General features: G+C 41.5%; 2 protein-coding genes across 2 annotated transcripts; one reads left to right on the top strand and one right to left on the bottom strand.

The window, feature by feature from the left end:
- The first annotated feature begins 3,414 nt into the window (after positions 1-3,414).
- LOC135488293 (muscarinic acetylcholine receptor M5-like) lies at positions 3,415-5,910 on the top strand. The gene has a single exon (XM_064772839.1). The coding sequence runs from the start codon at positions 4,062-4,064 to the stop codon at positions 5,829-5,831; it is 1,770 nt and encodes a 589-aa protein (XP_064628909.1). The 5' UTR covers positions 3,415-4,061; the 3' UTR covers positions 5,832-5,910.
- A 3,352-nt stretch (positions 5,911-9,262) lies between these two features.
- LOC135488296 (protein GDAP2 homolog) lies at positions 9,263-17,925 on the bottom strand. Its single transcript, XM_064772845.1, has 13 exons — positions 17,809-17,925; positions 17,270-17,448; positions 16,647-16,789; positions 16,108-16,261; positions 15,539-15,627; positions 15,212-15,288; positions 14,585-14,741; positions 13,871-14,063; positions 13,356-13,509; positions 12,866-13,005; positions 12,272-12,326; positions 11,667-11,810; positions 9,263-11,035 (listed from the first exon to the last, which is right to left on the bottom strand). The coding sequence occupies exons 2-13, from the start codon at positions 17,437-17,439 to the stop codon at positions 10,970-10,972; spliced, it is 1,542 nt and encodes a 513-aa protein (XP_064628915.1). The 5' UTR covers positions 17,440-17,448; positions 17,809-17,925; the 3' UTR covers positions 9,263-10,969.
- Positions 17,926-19,098: the final 1,173 nt, after the last annotated feature.

Here is a 19,098-nt window from a genome sequence, read left to right as displayed (position 1 = left end):
AACAAAGGGTGTCATAAGGGGTGGCGCGAAAAGGGAACAGTGAGGGGGCATCTCCCACCCCAATGACTGATGCGTGTCGCATATGGTGATTGTTTGTGGGATTTGGCCACTGACAGAGTCAATGGGGCTTAGGCTAGGGGGGGGGGATTTCAAAGGCCTGCTCATTATAAGTCCCCCTTTAGGAGGGGCTCTTAAGATACACGTGTGTGCGGGAGTAGATAATGTAAATGAATGATGAGAAATAAAGAGAGTAACTATTGATTGTATATCCTACAAACAATTTTTTTTGGTATTTTTCTGAATTAACTCCGTTGAGTTTACCGATTTCTCCGCGATCTTCCGGTGGTGGTTGCTATCCCATTGGTTGAAATTAATTTAAATTAATTTAAATCTTCATGGGAATTCGCTACATCATATGCCTAAGAAATTGGCCAATTATATTAATATTTTTATCAGAGAAATATCCGTCCTAAATAATGACAGAAAAGGGTGGTTTATTTCAATTTTGTGTCGACATGATCGAGGTCACGTGACATAAAAACAAAACAATCGCACACACCCGTCCAAAAAAGGCACTTTAAGAAAAACAAATACGTTTTTCCAGCTTAAAACCACACTGACGACTAAGTTATATTGGTCTACTGCCCAAATCTGAAGTATCAAATTGAATCACAAACTAGAACTAGCTCTATTTAGCTATAGTTGCGTGAAAAATTCGGGTGAGCGACGTACATTCTGTACCCTAGCGGCCAATAATTAAACTACTTTCAGCCGTCTGCTCCGGTCTCGTTAGGGAGTTTTTCCCAAATGTACGCGATGATGACGTGCCCCATTAACAGGACGTAACATCTATTTTAAAATGCCTTTCGAAAGTGAATGCATGAGGACAACCCATTTGTGTCGTATATCACTGGAAACGCCCGATTCCCGTGAATAAGGTCAATCACAATGTATTACATTACCAAAACAAAAATGTGTCGGAAGGAACTATATGGATGGTCCCATCGCACCTCCCCCCCTCCAGCAGTATGACACAGAAGGGCTAGTTGACTGTCCACCGGGGGGGTTTGGGGGGAGCTTCCCCCCAACGCACTGGTAAAAACCTATGTCGACGGAGGGGGGTTTGGGGGTGTCCCCCCATTGTAACAGCTGTAGTTGTTAGAGCTTGCACTTAACATATGCTCGTAGGGGGGTTCGGGGGAGCTCCCCCGACCTAAAGGGGGGCTCACTAAGTTCTTGACTTTACATATTAAAGAGTGTAAGATACCGTGCAGATGCCTCGATATAGCTATTTCCAGCCCGGATTTCCAGATGTCATCATGGGAGAAAAGGCAATAGTTGCACGGAAAAGCGCCGGAAAAGCTATCAGGTGCATGCTTGCCTAGCCTAGACTCCTATCCAGTCCATTTCGTTATCGTCCTTCCTCGAGTGACAGGACTAGGTCCACCCTTCCACCGCGTCCGGATGTCAAGAGTGTATAGCCTTAGAGTAACCAGTCTGGTTACTCTAAGGTATAGCCTAGTTTTGCCCGACTGGCAAAATAAGTATTAAGCCTAATTTTTGTAGATATAGGGGCCCTTCAGATGTCGGTCTTATTTTATCAGTTAGACTGATTCCCATCTTAGATCCGCTGAATGGTAATTTGGTGCGACCGCCATGTGACCATATCGGATCCGAGATGGGGACGAGTCATAATATCCAGCTACTCGAATTATTGGATTGCTCTAAAAACTGGCATATAGGCATGTCGCCCTACCTATACACGCCAGGAGAGGAAGGACGATCAGGATATCGAAATGGACTGCATCGGAGTCGATACCCCGACACTTCAATATTTTTTTAACACAACCAATCTTGGCCGGCAATCGTTCGTCATCAGTGTCGACTCTTTGCGTCATTCACACTGGGACCAGCACAGGTGTGTTGGTTATCTGAAGGACGCTGGTCATTCTGCTCTATAAAACAACACTACAACGACCATCATAGATACTGTTGCCAGGCATGAACTATCGGAGGAAACTTGATTTAGATCATGATAGGGCATCTTATCGACAACAAAATCGGTCACAATAAGCATGAGGACATCGACCTTCAAATGCACGCCGCAACTCGCACCCTCGTTGATATCTCACAACATATCTTTCAACCATAAGCGTTGGGGATATGTAAAGATATGCTTAGAAACGCCAATATACATATACCAACGGAGATCCGTTTATGATTCGATTGATTTCGAATTACGAATTATCCTGTCTAAAACAGTCGCTGGAGCCAAATGTAGTTTTACCGCAGCGGAAAACAAAGCGGGAAACCACCCTAGTGGAATCAGTCCATGTATCTTAACGACCTTCGGTCATCTGCAATCAGTAGACGTAAACTTTAACAAATGTTGATGAGTTATAGGCCTACTGACGGAATCCATAATCTTGGTCAACTAGCATAAATAATTAAGAATGTGTACAGGTGGTTATGAAAAATAATATCAGGATTGTGTGGCGGGTAGATTGATTGATAAGAGACACGCTTGAGTGTTGAGGACACTTCGCCACTTCCTGCAAACTGATCAGTTTGATGTCCTGGTTCGGGCGTACGGTGTTAAGTGTCATATTTGATGTTTCGTTCCACATTTTTACCAACAATTAAGACACTTTCCGGTGTTGGCGACATATCGTATTTTGTCTCTCCGCTTGGCAGCGACACTGAGGAGACAATAATCGTGTTGGCGTCGTTATCGGATGGCCAAGTCTCGATACAATTGCTACAGCTCAGATCAGCAGCAGTCGGATCCCAGCGAGATATGGGCCATCGGATTATACCTGTTATGTAATCGACAATCTGCTACATCTAACGGCCAGTGAAAAGGCGTCATCGGCAGTTCATGCTCGACGACGAAATGTGGATGTTCTTATTTCAGCTTAGCGATAGTTTCGGGAGTCATAATTTGGTAACCCGCACCATTACAGCCTATTGGCGGATGTCACAATCAGTGTACTGGGCGATTTTAATTAGTGATTTCATCTCGAGTATCATATATATCTGGTGACAATCGTCCGGCATTGGCACATCCCGAGACAGGACCGTGTGGCAGATGACAATTAGTGTGGTTCTCATGATCGGATTTCCGGTTCCGGGGCATGTTGACGACAGTACCTTAGGTGTGTTTTTTTGTGTGAACACTTTGAGCAGACAGCTTTATGTCCGTCGCTGATCAGGCGATACTAGCTTGTGACGATTGGTATTATGTCCGTGTCTGAATCACGCAACCCAGATAGATTAACTTTAGTGACCGTGACATCATCTTACTGACAAGCAGACTCTGCGAATCTGTTTTTGGATGATATTGTCACTCCGTCTGCATGGAAAACAATACCAAATCTTCGTGTAGCGAGATTATGAACCAGCGACGACCTATGACTGCATTGCTTTGATTGTATTGCTTGAGCATGACGTTTGGTTACTTGGAAGGTCACATACTTTGGCAGGCGGATACTTCTTACTACAAACTTCTTCACATGCGGAAGTCATCATAGCAGAACTATTTACTCAACTCAAGTCAATAACTGCTTGAAAACACTTCGACACCAGAACACTGTTTTCCGGAGGAAACTACTCCGAGCTTACGAAAGGTCCATATTTGAAGTTAGTTCTGTTTGTGAGTGCCACAGCCGGAATCTATATTGCATTTTGAACTTTTTACCAAGAACAGAAGGTTCTCTGAAATCTCTTGAGCCGTTTCGCAAGGCAAAACGCTAAATAAATTGGCAGTTAAAGTCATATATATACAGAGATACGGTGGTGATGTTTATGAACTGCTTTGTCATTGGATATCACTGTTTCTTGTATTCCTGATTTACAGGATTGTCAGGGAGACTGTTTCTCACATTATGATTACAAGTTGAACATTAACTAACCTTATTAATCATATGTTTCCAGTTTCAGTCACGCCGTTTGTGGGCTCACTGTCTCGGATAATGTCTCTCCTTGTGCAGAAGGGACGCTTGCTAGAGCAGGAAACACTACATTAGCAGTTTTAGAATTATTTTCGACTGTTTTTGACTAGGATGGCACATCAAACGAGAAAGGACGTGAATATTGTGGAGGACTTGGACACGAACAGGATTTACGAAACAGTAAGTCAAGGCATCTCAGCAAGCCCTCATGTTGTACCTCATATTGGCGCTAACGTGACCGCGCCATCGCACATCCACTGCCGCAACGACACCTCGGCTTCGGCCATCATCAGCATGATGAATGAGGAGCAGAATAGCGTGCTATTGCCAACAATAATATTCTTGGGGATCGTTGGAAGTTTGGGAGCATTTGGGAACTTATTGGTGTTATACATATTCCGGTTCAGACGAAAGAGCAGGTCGTCTGCTTCTTTTTTCGTCTGTATCCTAGCATGCGTTGAGGTGATCATCTGCTGTGTTGACGTGCCCATGCAGATCATCCGAATGATTGAGTACTTTGAGGAAATGCCTTACTCGACGGTCATGTGCAAGGTTTCCAGATGGATACTGTTCAGCTCCGTATCTGTGACTTGCATGTTTGTCACTATTATGGCTTATGACCGCTACGTAGCTATTTGTAAACCATTACAATGGCGGACCAAGACCTCTAACAAAATTAAAATCGTCATGGCGACGGCTTTCGTAGTAGGGACAGCTGGACAAGGTTTGCAATTTACTTTCGGCCAACATGCGGCCGTACCTTTGAAAGCGGCGGTGATGCAATGGAGCTATATTGAGTTGGAAGGAATAAACAAATCTGCCATAACTTTTACCAGCAACGTTTGTGTTTGCGAGCTTTTCTTCGAGTTCCACAACCACCTGTATCTCGCATATATATTGGGGAATTTGGTAATTTTTCTGTCCTGCGTTATGTTGTCAACAGTTTTCTATACTAAAATTTTTCGGGAAATGAGCAGAAGAAAGAAATTTTGGCGACTAGCTGAAGCTGCCTCCAATATTTCAGGCAGCACGTCGTCTCTGTTCGCGGAAAACAACAGACGTCGCACATCTTCTCCAAACATTTCTATTGGCCGACACCGGACGCACTCGGTTGATTTCATCGATCGTAGCTACAAAACGGCAGAAACGGAAGTCACGGGCACATCGTATGCGAAAGTTGACGAGTTAGAAACACCAAAACGAAAGAATGCTGTTTACATGGACCCCAAAAAGCTCGAAGAACTTACGCAGATTAACGAAAACGAAGAACTTTTTGCAGACGGTGAAAAAGCGCGCAGCTTTTCCGTTTCAAAGCCTCCAGGAACATCTAAGTGGGATGAAATAAAAAAAAATATAGATAGGCAGCGTCGGGCTTCCGTGTCAGTGTACGCAGAATCACTGGAGGTGGCCCGAAGGTCTTCGGAGATCGTTCCTCCTGTCGTCCGTCACAAGCAGAGGACAGAGAGCGTTGGTTCTATCAGTATCGTGTCAACAGATAGCAGCAGACGCAACTCTAGAGAGTCATCCATGGCATCTGCGAGGAGAACATCTGTATCTACGATAATACACAAACAAAACTTCATCATGGCAGAAGTGTTTCTCTGCGTAACTGTCATACTCTTTTTGTCTTGGACGCCATATTGGATTCTCAAAATTTGTTCGATTTTGATCCAAGAATTCATTCAGAGTCGTTCAAAGTATGCTGCGACCGTACTGTTCTTCTTTCAAAATCTCTACTACATTAATTATGTTGTCAATCCGATTGTTTACTTTGTTCTAAATACGCAGTTCCGCGAGGATGTCAAGGTTATATTCCTTTGTAGAAAGGAAAGCAAAGTGATAGCGTCTGGTGCAGAATCCAAGATGGCTAACATTCTTTAAACTAAAGTCAAGCTCTTGCCGTCAGTGTGTTGTCCGAAAAACATTTAATGGTACCCTTATTTCTAAGAGTATATGTCAAGTATTTGCTGGCGACAGTATTAAAACATGATATTTAACTCGACTTTCTTTGCCTTTTTTGTCTTTTATATTGTCCAAGCTTATTTTTGGATATCCAGAATTGATATTCATGCGCTTTATTTGTAATTTTTTGGCATAGAAATATCGTTGGAAGAACCACTGCAAAACATAGAGTACAAAGGATTGGGCTGATGTATGTGGCTCACTACCGCATTACAGACACGGTGAGAGAGATGGGATAACCACAACAAGACGATATCAGTCCTGGAAACATGTTTAAGGGACAAGATACATTCACAACCAGGCAAAATCCGACCTGGCAGCTTAACTGTCGGACCAACGCGGTGAGCAAGATGACACAGTAATACCAGGTCAAATCAAACCTGGGAGCTCCACTGACTGGCCAACACTGTGTGAGAGATAAGTCGCCTTTCTTTCGCAATTTGTGGCTGGGGTAGCAGGAGGAATAGTCCCCTAGCAGGAGAAATAGTCTCCCGTCTTCACAACTTGTGGCTGGTGGAGCAGGAGGTTTGTCTCCTGTCTTCACAACCTGTAGCTGGTGTAGCAGGAGGAATAGTCCCCTAGCAGGAGAAATAGTCTCCTGTCTTTCACAACATGTGGTTAGTGTAGCAGGAGGTTTAGTGTCCTGTCTTCATAACTTGTAACTGGTGTAGCGGGAGGTATAGTCTCCTGTCTTTAACAACTTGTGGATGGTGTAGCGGGAGGTTTAATCTCCTGTCTTTCACAACATGTGGCTGGTGTAGCAGGAGGAACATTCTCCTGCCTTTCACAACTTCTGGCTGGTGTAGTGGGACGTTTTGTCTTCTGTCTTTCACAACTTGTCACTGGTGTAGCGGGAGGTTTAATCTCCTGTCTTTCACAACTTGTGGTTGGTGTAGTGGGACGTTTTGTCTTCTGTCTTTCACAACTTGTCACTGGTGTAGCGGGAGGTTTAATCTCCTGTCTTTCACAACTTGTGGTTGGTGTAGTGGGACGTTTTGTCTTCTGTCTTTCACAACTTCTCACTGGTGTAGCGGGAGGTTTAGTCTCCTGTCTTTCACAACATGTGGCTGGTGTAGCAGGAGGAATAGTCTCCTGTCTTTCACAACTTATGGCTGGTGTAGTAGGAGGTTTAGTGTCCAGTCTTTCACAACTTGTGACTGGTGTAGCAGGAGGTTTAATCTCCTGTTTTTCAAAACTTGTGGCTGGTGTAGCGGGAGTTTTAGTCTCCTGTCTTCACAACCTGTGGCTGGTGTAGCAGGAGGAATAGTCCTTTGTCTTTCACAACTTGTCACTGGTGTAGTGGGAGGTTTAATCTCCTGTCTTTCACAACTTCTGGCTGGTGTAGTGGGACGTTTTGTCTTCTGTCTTTTACAACTTGTGACTGGTGTAGCAGGAGGTTTAGTCTCCTGTCTTTCACAACTTGCGGCTGGTGTAGTGGGCCATTTTGTCTTCTGTCTTTCACAACTTGTGACTGGTGTAGTGGGAGGTTTAGTCTCCTGTCTTTCACAACTTGTGGCTGATGTAGTGGGCCATTTTGTCTTCTGTCTTTCACAACTTGTCACTGGTGTAGCGGGAGGTTTAATCTCCTGTCTTTCACAACTTGTGGTTGGTGTAGTGGGACGTTTTGTCTTCTGTCTTTCACAACTTGTCACTGGTGTAGCGGGAGGTTTAATCTCCTGTCTTTCACAACTTGTGGTTGGTGTAGTGGGACGTTTTGTCTTCTGTCTTTCACAACTTCTCACTGGTGTAGCGGGAGGTTTAGTCTCCTGTCTTTCACAACATGTGGCTGGTGTAGCAGGAGGAATAGTCTCCTGTCTTTCACAACTTATGGCTGGTGTAGTAGGAGGTTTAGTGTCCAGTCTTTCACAACTTGTGACTGGTGTAGCAGGAGGTTTAATCTCCTGTTTTTCAAAACTTGTGGCTGGTGTAGCGGGAGTTTTAGTCTCCTGTCTTCACAACCTGTGGCTGGTGTAGCAGGAGGAATAGTCCTTTGTCTTTCACAACTTGTCACTGGTGTAGTGGGAGGTTTAATCTCCTGTCTTTCACAACTTCTGGCTGGTGTAGTGGGACGTTTTGTCTTCTGTCTTTTACAACTTGTGACTGGTGTAGCAGGAGGTTTAGTCTCCTGTCTTTCACAACTTGCGGCTGGTGTAGTGGGCCATTTTGTCTTCTGTCTTTCACAACTTGTGACTGGTGTAGTGGGAGGTTTAGTCTCCTGTCTTTCACAACTTGTGGCTGGTGTAGTGGGCCATTTTGTCTTCTGTCTTTCACAACTTGTGACTGGTGTAGTGGGAGGTTTAGTCTCCTGTCTTTCACAACTTGTGGCTGATGTAGTGGGCCATTTTGTCTTCTGTCTTTCACAACTTGTGACTGGTGTAGTGGGAGGTTTAGTCTCCTGTCTTTCACAACATGTGGCTGGTGTAGCAGGAGGAATAGTCTCCTGTCTTTCACAACTTATGGCTGGTGTAGTAGGAGGTTTAGTGTCCAGTCTTTCACAACTTGTGACTGGTGTAGCAGGAGGTTTAGTGTCCAGTCTTTCACAACTTGTGACTGGTGTAGCAGGAGGTTTAATCTCCTGTTTTTCAAAACTTGTGGCTGGTGTAGTGGGACGTTTAGTCTCCTGTCTTTCACAACTTGTGGCTGGTGTAGCGGGAGGAATAGTCCTTTGTCTTTCACAACTTGTCACGGGTGTAGTGAGAGGCTGGTGTAGCAGGAGGTTTAGTCTCCTGTCTTCACAACTTGTGGCTGGTGTAGCGGGACGTTTTGTCTCCTGTCTTTCACAACTTGTGGCTGGTGTAGAGGGAGGTTTAGTCTCCTGTCTTCACAACTTGTCACTAGTGTAGCAGGAGGTTTAGTCCCCTGTCTTCAAAACTTGTTACTGGTGTAGCAGGAGGAATAATCTCCTGTCTTTCACAACTCGTGGCTGGTGAAGCGGGAAGTTTGGTCTCCTGTCTTTCACAACTTGTGGCTGGTGTAGCAGGAGGTTTAGTCCCCTGTCTTCACAACTTGTGGCTGGTGTAGTTGGACGTTCGTCTTCTGTCTTTCACAACTTGTGACTGGTGTAGTAGGAGGAATAGTCCCCTGTCTTCACAACCTGTAGCGGGACGTTTTGTCTCCTGTCTTTCACAACTTGTCACTGGTGTAGCAGGAGGTTTAGTCCCCTGTCTTCACAACTTGTGGCTGGTGTAGTTGGACGTTCGTCTTCTGTCTTTCACAACTTGTGACTGGTGTAGTAGGAGGTTTAGTCTCCTGTCTTTCACAACCTGTGGCTGGTGTTGCAGTACATGTATGTCCTGGTATAGATGGTAATGATTAAATGGCCTAAAAACAAGACAGTTATCCAATTGCAGTTAGATTTATTAGAACAATCTAAAACTTGGAGTTTTTGGAAATGAACACTATTTACAAGCACATATTCAATGAAGTCTATACAAGTTACAATCTGGAGTTGACTCTTGAACAGGAAGCAATCAAATATCGAATAAGTACCGTGATCTAAATATTCTGATAATTTGTAATTTTACAAATATGCAGATACATGTATAGCCGAGGTTTAGCACTGGATTCATCTTCACAATGATGTCAAGCCCCAGAACATGAAAATAGACTTTCTTAATTTGTGTTAAATTGGCACTTGCTGTTTTCACTTAAAATGACACAATACATGTACTATCATTAGCACATATGGATAATACTTGCTTTACAGATACATGTATGTATTTTCATGAGAGATTCATGATATATTGAACTGACCTTTACATGTACACAATACACTATTATACATGTAGAATACCATTCTCATCTTCATGGTTACTGTCTTTCTGAATCATGAATGTATTCACTTTCCGAAATGTCACCTTTATTTGACAAATCCAGCTATTTTTTCATGATTGACATATGACTTTTAGTACATGTATGTCTATATACATCTTAATGTACATATTTACACATTCTTTCATATACTCAACTCATCCAAACAATACACAAATGTCAGAAACCGTCCAGTGAAGTCAACGGTTACTGGACTAACTGCAAACCTGAATACTTTTAATATCTGGCAGTTAAGTTCAGAAAAACTAGTTTTTTTGGAAATAGCTACTAAAACCTTGTTAAACAAGTGAAAAAATGCAGGTTTGCAGTATGTCAGCTATGACATTTCAACTTGAATTGACTCTCATACATGTAATTAACTCTATCACTTGGCAAATAATGTAACATTACATTTTATGCACATCGATGTGCAAGTAACAACATTTCAACATGATTCTACGACCTTACATGTACATGCTTTTTAACAATTGGGCCCAGGTTTGCAATACGTCAGCAATGATATTTGTTTTTGGCCCCATTGTCATAATTCTGGCAGATAATATAACTAAAGCTGAAGTTAGCCAGTGACTCGAATATTACAAAATATAATTAACATACAATATCATACATCTTAAGTACATATTTAACAGAGTATTCTGAAGGAAAAAAATCAGCTGCTGACTAAGATGATTTTGAAATAGGGAGCAGGAGGGGAGACCATACAATGAGAACCGTGCAAGATGAAGACCATGTACAGTAGAACCTCTCTATTAAGGACACCCTCAGGACTGACAAGTGCTGTCCATAATAGAGAGGTGTCCTGATTAGAGAGGTCAAATTGAATGGAAACAACCAATTTGGGACCAAAACTAGTGTCCTTAATAGAGAGGTGTCTGCTAACAGAGGTTCCACTGTACATTAAAAGTACAGGAATATATCTTGCTAGTTTTCAAAAAATATATGTTTCGAAGATCTCCCTTTCATGCACGCACATCATTACTTAAAGGGAAATCAAACTAGATCTTTAAATATCAGATTAGCCACGTCACCACCGATTCCTGGTACATAAACTGGGTACATGGTGCTAGTTCCACACTGTTTTGAAATCTGGTGACTACAAAGAATCTTGGTTTTGAATTCCCTGCCATAAGCCTATGTTCGAAAGTTGTGCAATTTTGTCCACATATCCAGTATTTCTTGCACATCCAAGCATATATCACATAATGCCAAATTCATTAGCTGTGCACTCATAGTTCCTCTCCAATCTCATCTGATATGTCGCTGCTGGGGATGTAGTAACGAGCACCATTTATCTGAAACAGACAATATAATAGTATTTATTTATCATTTATCTTTCAATGAATTTGCTAAGACCTTTTTGATTAACACTCATGTTAGGTGAGTTTAGAGTCATTTACAGCGATAGGTTAAGTTTTCAGAATACCCAGTGAAATAGAAGTGCATATATGAAACAATAGTCATAAAAGACGTGTTGATTCAAAGTTGTCAACAACGCCTGGCAAAATTTCCTTGTTAACCGACAAGAGTCAAGAATTGTATTATACTAACAATTTAATGATCAACGATTTATACACAAATAATGAGAAGCCACGGCTGTATAAGAGGCAAGCTTAAATAAATAAATAAATAAATATAGGATTTGTAAAGCGCCTTTCCAGGTCACCCTGCTCAAAGCGCTACCTCCTCTATTTTTTGAAGTGAAGATTGAACAAGTGTGTTTTAAGAAGGGATTTGAATTGGGTGAGGGTCTCAGCAAATGTAATTGCTTTGGGGAGTTGATTCCAGAGATAAGGGGCAGCCACGGAGAAACTGCGATCCCCATACTTTGATTTTGAGCGAGGTACAAGGAGACACTTTGAACAGGATGACCTGGTAAGGCGCCCACCTTCGTTACGCTGTGAACCAGTATGCATAGTCAGTTACCTTTAGGTCATAATCTAACGCAAACGGAGGGATATCCAACTGATCTGGGTTTATCTGGCTGTACAGGTACTCAATACCGTGCACCATTTTGACTTTGTCTTTGATATTCGATGCTGTGAATGTGGTGAAGAACCAGGTCAGAATCTGAAAGAAAAAAAATAAGCGTATTTCTCAGAGGCTCTTATTTGAACAGAGACTGTGTAAGTTTATACAGCGCTCAATGTGAAACCTATAGGTTAGGCAATCGACACTGATTCGATACTTTGCTTTTATCTTACTCTTAGGACAGGATTCAACGACTTGAAATGAACTTGTCAGGGTGTCAAATCATTTTCCCTTAAAATTGTCCCCGATTATAAATAAGTTTTAATCAAAAATAGTGAAGGGGTCCAGACATTATCACACTTCTTATTTATTATCAGAAATTTTTACAATTGAAATGAAATATTCACTGGTCAGAACTTGACACTTCGAAACTGTGATCCCTGATTAAGGGGACAGAGGGTTCAGGGTTTGTTCTGACCACTGCCTCATTTTGTTCTAATAGGGCTGCATTTTCTCTGTCAATGATATATCAAGCTAACAAAAACAATAACATAACATACCCTTGACCAAAATGTCGGGTGGACAACATAAAATGCATGAAGGTTCAACCTGTATCTGAAATTTACAAAAAATAAACAAATGATGAAGAGAAATAAAACTGCATTAATGGTTCTTTGTCATAATAGTGTCTTGTGACTTTACCTGACAACAGACCTTACATGAAAGAAAGTTTCATAAGGGCCAATTCTATGAAAGTATTTCAGCCTTAAAATACCAGCATTAATGTCAGTAGACATGATCGTCATTAATGTCAGTAGACTTAATCGTCATTAATGTCAGTAGACATTATCGTCATTAATGTCAGTAGACATAATCGTCATTAATGTCAGTAGACTTAATTGTCATTAATGTCAGTGGACTTAATCGTCATTAATGTCAGTAGACCTAATCATCATTAATGTCAGTAGACATAATCGTCATTGATGTCAGAAGACATAATCGTCATTAATGTCATGACTTACATGGAGATCGTACGTTCGACATGGCGATAATGTTTTCTGACGTCACTGAATATGATTATTCAGGGCCAACTTTTAGATCTTTGCATATCGAATGCAGGCCCTGAATCAGCACTTGCAGAGTCTTTCACCTACCTCTCGTCAACAAGTCGATACACCTCCTTAAGAAATTTCATTCCTGGTTGATTATCCCTGGTTGAGTTTGTGTGCAGGTATATGACAACGTACCTCTGGGACACTAGTGGATCCATTATATGGATTAGGTATAAGATAGCCTGCAACAATTTGAGAAAACATTATCATAACAACATTGATTCAAAGGCACACATAGAGTGCCTATCTTCGGGAACACCTCTCTATGAAGGTCACACTCTCTATCAGGCCCACAGGCCTTTGTCTCAAATTGTCATTTCTGTTCCAGTTGACTTATGTATCTAATCAGCACATCTTTATCACGGACAGAATTGGTAGGTCCCAAGGGTATCCTTGATAGACAGGTTCTGCTGTATTTTCCAATAGCACTGAAGGTAGAATATAGTCACTTTCAATATTCTTCATCAGGAAAATCGGAATACCCCAGTTTATTCAAACGGTACCTCACTAAAGAGCTTTTAGACCTACTAACTTTTTCTAAATCGACTTGACTGTAATGGAAATTCTTTGCAATGAATAAGATGATAGGATGACCCTTCTTGTCATAGCCTGAATGGTACAAACATCGTAAAGCTGCTATTTGTGTCAAATCTTCTCGCTTGGCTCTTTTGACGAGTCGTGAATACCTACGAAGAAGAGAAAAACATAATTTAATGCTAACACTTCGACTTTTCTGGCTCGTTATACAGGTCATGTTTAGGATTAAGTGCCCAGTCATGACAGTGACATGTCATTACTCTAAATCAAGCACTTTCTGCAGTTCAATTCGAAGAACATCATTGTGTAAATAGAGCAAAAATGAGAGAAACTGACTTGAATGACCTACTCTGGTCAAACAGATATTCTTGACAATGTCTGACAATGACACTGACCCCTACCCGTTCAGGCCAGCAATCGAGGCCAAACAGCCTTAAAGTTCAAATAGGATTAACCAAATAACCTGTTGCAAAGAAATACTTGTAGCCATCTTTCATAACAACTATGTACCTTCTTTTATCCCCTTCCCTGTCCGCCTCTATGCTAGGCTTTCCCTGTATCTTCATCGCTCTAGCTTTGTCATGGTCAGCCTCCATATGAGCAAAAGCATGACGCCCAACTGCAACATCTGTTAATAACTCTTCTGCGAGGCCCTCCTCTCTGGGTCCAGCCTCATCTTCTTCTATTGATTCTTCCAGTGATCCTAGAAATATTGCAGGAAACCCATCACTATTTCCTCTAAAGACTCATGTGCGTATCAAGGTCATGTTTTACAATATTTGAAACCTTGGTGTACAAGAAAAACAACTTATATTCACCAAAGTTATCCAATCGTAACCACGTCACACTCAAAGGCAGCAAGCTTTCTTCTTCTTATTCAGTGTTAGCTCTGCACGGAATGACCATGAGAATTTTTTATGTGCCACTACGGTTGGGGCCAGCTGGGTTCATTGGCCTCAGAGTGATTCCGCCTTTGGCCAGATGTAGAGACCATCAAGTCTGATACTCATGTTTTTCACTTGGCAGGGTCTTTTGCTTGCCCAGGCAAAGAACCAGGTACAAGGAGCCTTGGTTTTTCATCGCATTCAAAGGACGAAGCGATTTAGGCTTGAGTGCCTTGCTCAAGGACACAAAGACAAGGGATGATCCTTTCAAAAGTCAAACCAACAACCTCCTGATTATGACGCTCTAACCACTATGCCACTGGTCTCCCTTGTTACTTACGTCTCAATGTCGGGTTAACTGTGATACGAATAGCTCGTTCCTTGATGATTGGCTCCCCAAATTCATTGCCGATATCATCAGGCAGGTGTTGTTGAGCATATTCTTCCTCTTCACGATTGCGTGGAAAGTACAGCGGAAGGAGACGACTATATACAGGCTATTGAAAACAGAGAAAAACATCTCCCATGAATATGTTAAAGTCACAGTGTACAACTACAACCACTATCTACAACAGATTAATCTTTGTTCTCATTATGTGCATACAAACATCATGAGCACGCAAACATGTTGAAAGAGTCTTTAAACCCCCACCTGGGGTATGAAAGGTTGAGGTTAACAGGTCACCTTGTCATTAGTCGCTTAAGCACCACAATGAGAGGTTCTCATAGTACATATGTCATGCATTATTGTAGTATGTATTAGAAGCTAGTTGGATAAATCATCAGTTGGGCCCGGGGGTTCAAGTAAGTGGGTTGATAGTTCAGGTCAGTTTTTTTTCAACAAACAACTCACTTTCTGATCAGAATATGTTAGGCCACACAAGTGGTTACAAACATACAACAAGTTACAAGTATAAGTACAGTACTAATGTATGAATTCTGTTGCAAAAAAGTACTTCTAATGTACCTCCTCGTTTCCTGTGACCACAAATATGATTTTTTCCATTTCTTCTCCATAATGCTCAAGGAATCTTCTTACTGTTCCTGTGGATTTAATAGACATCAATTATTAGCTAAAATAGACCAGGATTTTCCGGGCATGCAAATAGAAAATACAAATTTGTGTGGATAAACACTACCAACAGATTTGATGGACCGCTGACATTCCAAGAGTTTGAAAAAGGAGCATCAGTGGAATGGTACTGATTGCTATAGGTGGCAATGTAGGTTGTCTCACAGTGCAAGAGGGATAGTGGATAAAGAATACCTCAAACTGAAAATGAGAGGTACTCACTGAGAGCTATATGTGCCCCTTCCTCTGGTGGGTAACTTCTTCTTGTTGAGTGAACACAGCACAGGCCCAAACTAGACAAGTGCATCTCTCTGGAATTGAAAACATTAAGTGAGAAGGAATGTTTTAACTGAGTCAATGACAACAATGTGCTCATTGTGACATATGGATATGTTGATGATGTGATCAGTAAATACCGCTCGTAGCTAATTATAGTCCTATGAAAAATGCGTTTGTAATTTTACGTTATTCTACACTAGAAATCGACATTATTTGCAAAATATACAAAAAAAGGCCAGTGGCGATTTTGCTGTTATCATATTGATTTACACACCTAACTATTTGCATGATATTCCTGATTTACACACCTAACTATTTGCATGATATTCCTGATTTACACACCTAACTATTTGCATGATATTCCCGATTTACACACCTAACTATTTGCATGATATTCCAGATTTACACACCTAACTATTTGTATGATATTCCCGATTTACACACCTAACTATTTGCATGATATTCCTGATTTAAACACCTAACTATCTGCATGATATTCCTGATTTACACACCTAACTATTTGCATGATATTCCTGTAGCAGTTATACAGGGCGCTCTCGGCAGCTGTTTGATATTTCGTGTTATATCTTGGCCCGACAGTGTGGATGACATAGCGACTAGGTAAGTTATAAGCCTTGGTAAGCTTGGCATCACCAGTTTTACAGACTGAAAGATATGAAATATGAAAATAAGAACAGACTGGAAGATTTGAAAAAACAAATAAAAGTCTTTGATGAATCTGAGACAGCCATTTCAACATGCTTGTATCATATAAACAACTTAGATCAGCAACAAAAGCGGGGGGGAGGGGAGGGGGAGGATAAAGGTGGTTGCCTTCGAGTGATAACAGGGAGTTGGTTGATGTTTGTGGTGGACTGTCTGAGCCACCAGGGCGGTTACGCCACATGGTACCCTACTAAAACTCTCAAGAGGGAACTAACCAAGCATGTTACAGTTACTGGTTCAGATAAGTCAAGAAAGTGTCTCACTTTTGCTGTCTATATCTAGAAAATATCATGGTCCAAAGCTATGACTAATTTTCAGCACTTACCTTTTACATTTTTCCTAACCTCTTGCTTGAGTTCTGGACCGGCCTTATGGAATATTGCTTCACTCAGAGGACTTCTGTCAGTCATGGACTCATTGGTTGTATTTACAATGGCAGTTGCATTAAGTTGAGTGAGTTCTCCCTGCCTGAAAAATTAAATTTTTTTGTTTTAAACAGAAGTTATAAAATGTGACTGGACGTCACAGAAACAATGAAAATTACCACTCAGCCCTTGCCTATCTCATGAAGTGTCCCAGGACACCAAGCAAAACAGCATGAATGCAGGTGGCATTCCATACCTTCATGCAGATTTCAGTATTCCCCGGACACATCATATGGCCTCTCACAGCTTTGTAAACCGAGTAATGTTAGAGAATTTGCTCATTTTGGCTTTGACTAAATTCTCTGTTTAATCCCGAAAATTAATGGTTAACTCATACATGTACAAAACGGTCGTGAACATTACCTAGTTAACAGTATATATATCCTAAGGGCACTAAATTATAGAAAGTATAGTGCGAACACTGAAACCTTTTCATGCAATGTGATCTTAGGTTCAATACACTTGGCAAAATGGCAACAAAAGTATTCTAAAAGCCTTTCGGGGATTGTTGGACATAACTTACCAAAATGCAATTTTATCATTGATCTTTTTGTCAAAGACGAATTTTGATTCCTTATCTAGCTGCGCTGCCTTCTCGCCACTAGCAGTGAGGTAGGAGGGGACAGTTGTTTTTCCCCATACATCGATAGTGTCCACATCTACAATGGAAGTTTTGGCTCCCAAGGGATCCATCTTGAAACGCTGGATAGACAAGAAACATGTCCAACATGTGAATTGTAGAATGAATGAATCGACTGCACCAGCGTGCGCATTTTACATGCGAACAACTGGCTTGGCTATTCTTATGGCCGTCATTTCCACTTTTGAGCCTTAATCCTACCCGAACCCTAACCCTGACCATTAATCCTAACACTAACCCTAATCCTAACCCTTCGCTAACACTAATCCTTGATCCCAGATGCATGGCTAATCTTAAATCGCAGAAATTCTTTACCGTCCTCAGCCTCAGGTACTGGTAAGAATAGCCACTTTGAATAAAAATAGCAAAAAACACAATTTAAAACTCCTATGGAGCTTTTGAGAATACATTAATCGCCTTACCTGAGTGTTTCACCAGTCCTCGGACATATATTTGCGTCCTTTATTCAGCAAATTATGGAATTTTTGTGAACAATTTTCGTTTTAGTGTCCATCTACCATTTTGTTCGTCATGTGACCAATTCTTCCTTATTCGTTGTCGCGAAGATAATTTCTGATCAAACCGTGAGCATGCCACCGGAGATGTCTCCGGTGTAAAGTTTTTATGTCACGGGATAGTATCGAGTGTCCTGAGACAAAGGTTTTATTCCGATATTTTGAACTTTTAATCTAATATGTAAAGTCAAGAACTTAGTGAGCCCCCCTTTAGGTCGGGGGAGCTCCCCCGAACCCCCCTACGAGCATATGTTAAGTGCAAGCTCTAACAACTACAGCTGTTACAATGGGGGGACACCCCCCAAACCCCCCTCCGTCGACATCGGTTTTTACCAGTGCGTTGGGGGGAAGCTCCCCCCAAACCCCCCCCCCCCCGGTGGACAGTCAACTAGCCCTTCTGTGTCATACTGCTGGAGGGGGGGGGGGTGCGATGGGACCATCCATATAGTAATTATAGTTCCTTCCGACACATTTTTGTTTTGGTAATGTAATACATTGTGATTGTCCTTATTCACGGAAATCGGGCGTTTCCAGTGATATACGACACTTAAATGGATTGTCCTCATGCATTCACTTTGGAAACGCATTTTAAAATAGATGTTACGTCCTGTTAATGGGGCACGTCATCATCGCGTACATTTGGGAAAAACTCCCTAACGAGACCGGAGCAGCCGGCTGAAAGTAGTTTAATTATTGGCCGCTAGGGTGCAGAATGTACGCCGCTCACCCGAATTTTTCACGCAACTATAGCTGAATAGAGCTAGTTCTAGTTTGTGATTCAATTTGATACTTCAGATTTGGGCAATAGACGAATATAACTTAGTCGTCAGTGTGGTTTTAAGCAGGGAAAACGTATTTGTTTTTCTTAAAGTGCCTTTTTTGGACGGGTGTGTGCGATTGTTTTGTTTATGTCACGTGACCTCGACCATGTCGACACAAAATTGATATAAAACCACCTTTTCTGTCATTATTTATGACGGATATTTCTCTAATAAAAATATCAATATAATTGGCCAATTTCTTAGGCATATGTAGCGAATTCCCATGAAGATTTAAATCAGATGTTCTCGTAACCTGTTACAACTGGTCTGATTTATAATTCAGCGCTACAACTGGTCTGATTTATTTATTCAGCGCCATTTTGAAAAACCAAAAAAAAATGTTTGTTGGATATACAATATTTACTCTCTTTATTTC

Source organism: Lineus longissimus, chromosome 5 (assembly GCF_910592395.1).
Source record: "Lineus longissimus chromosome 5, tnLinLong1.2, whole genome shotgun sequence".
NCBI lineage: Eukaryota > Metazoa > Nemertea > Pilidiophora > Heteronemertea > Lineidae > Lineus > Lineus longissimus.
The sequence above is the reverse complement of the archived record's forward strand: the minus strand, read 5'-3'. Positions and strand labels throughout refer to the sequence as shown.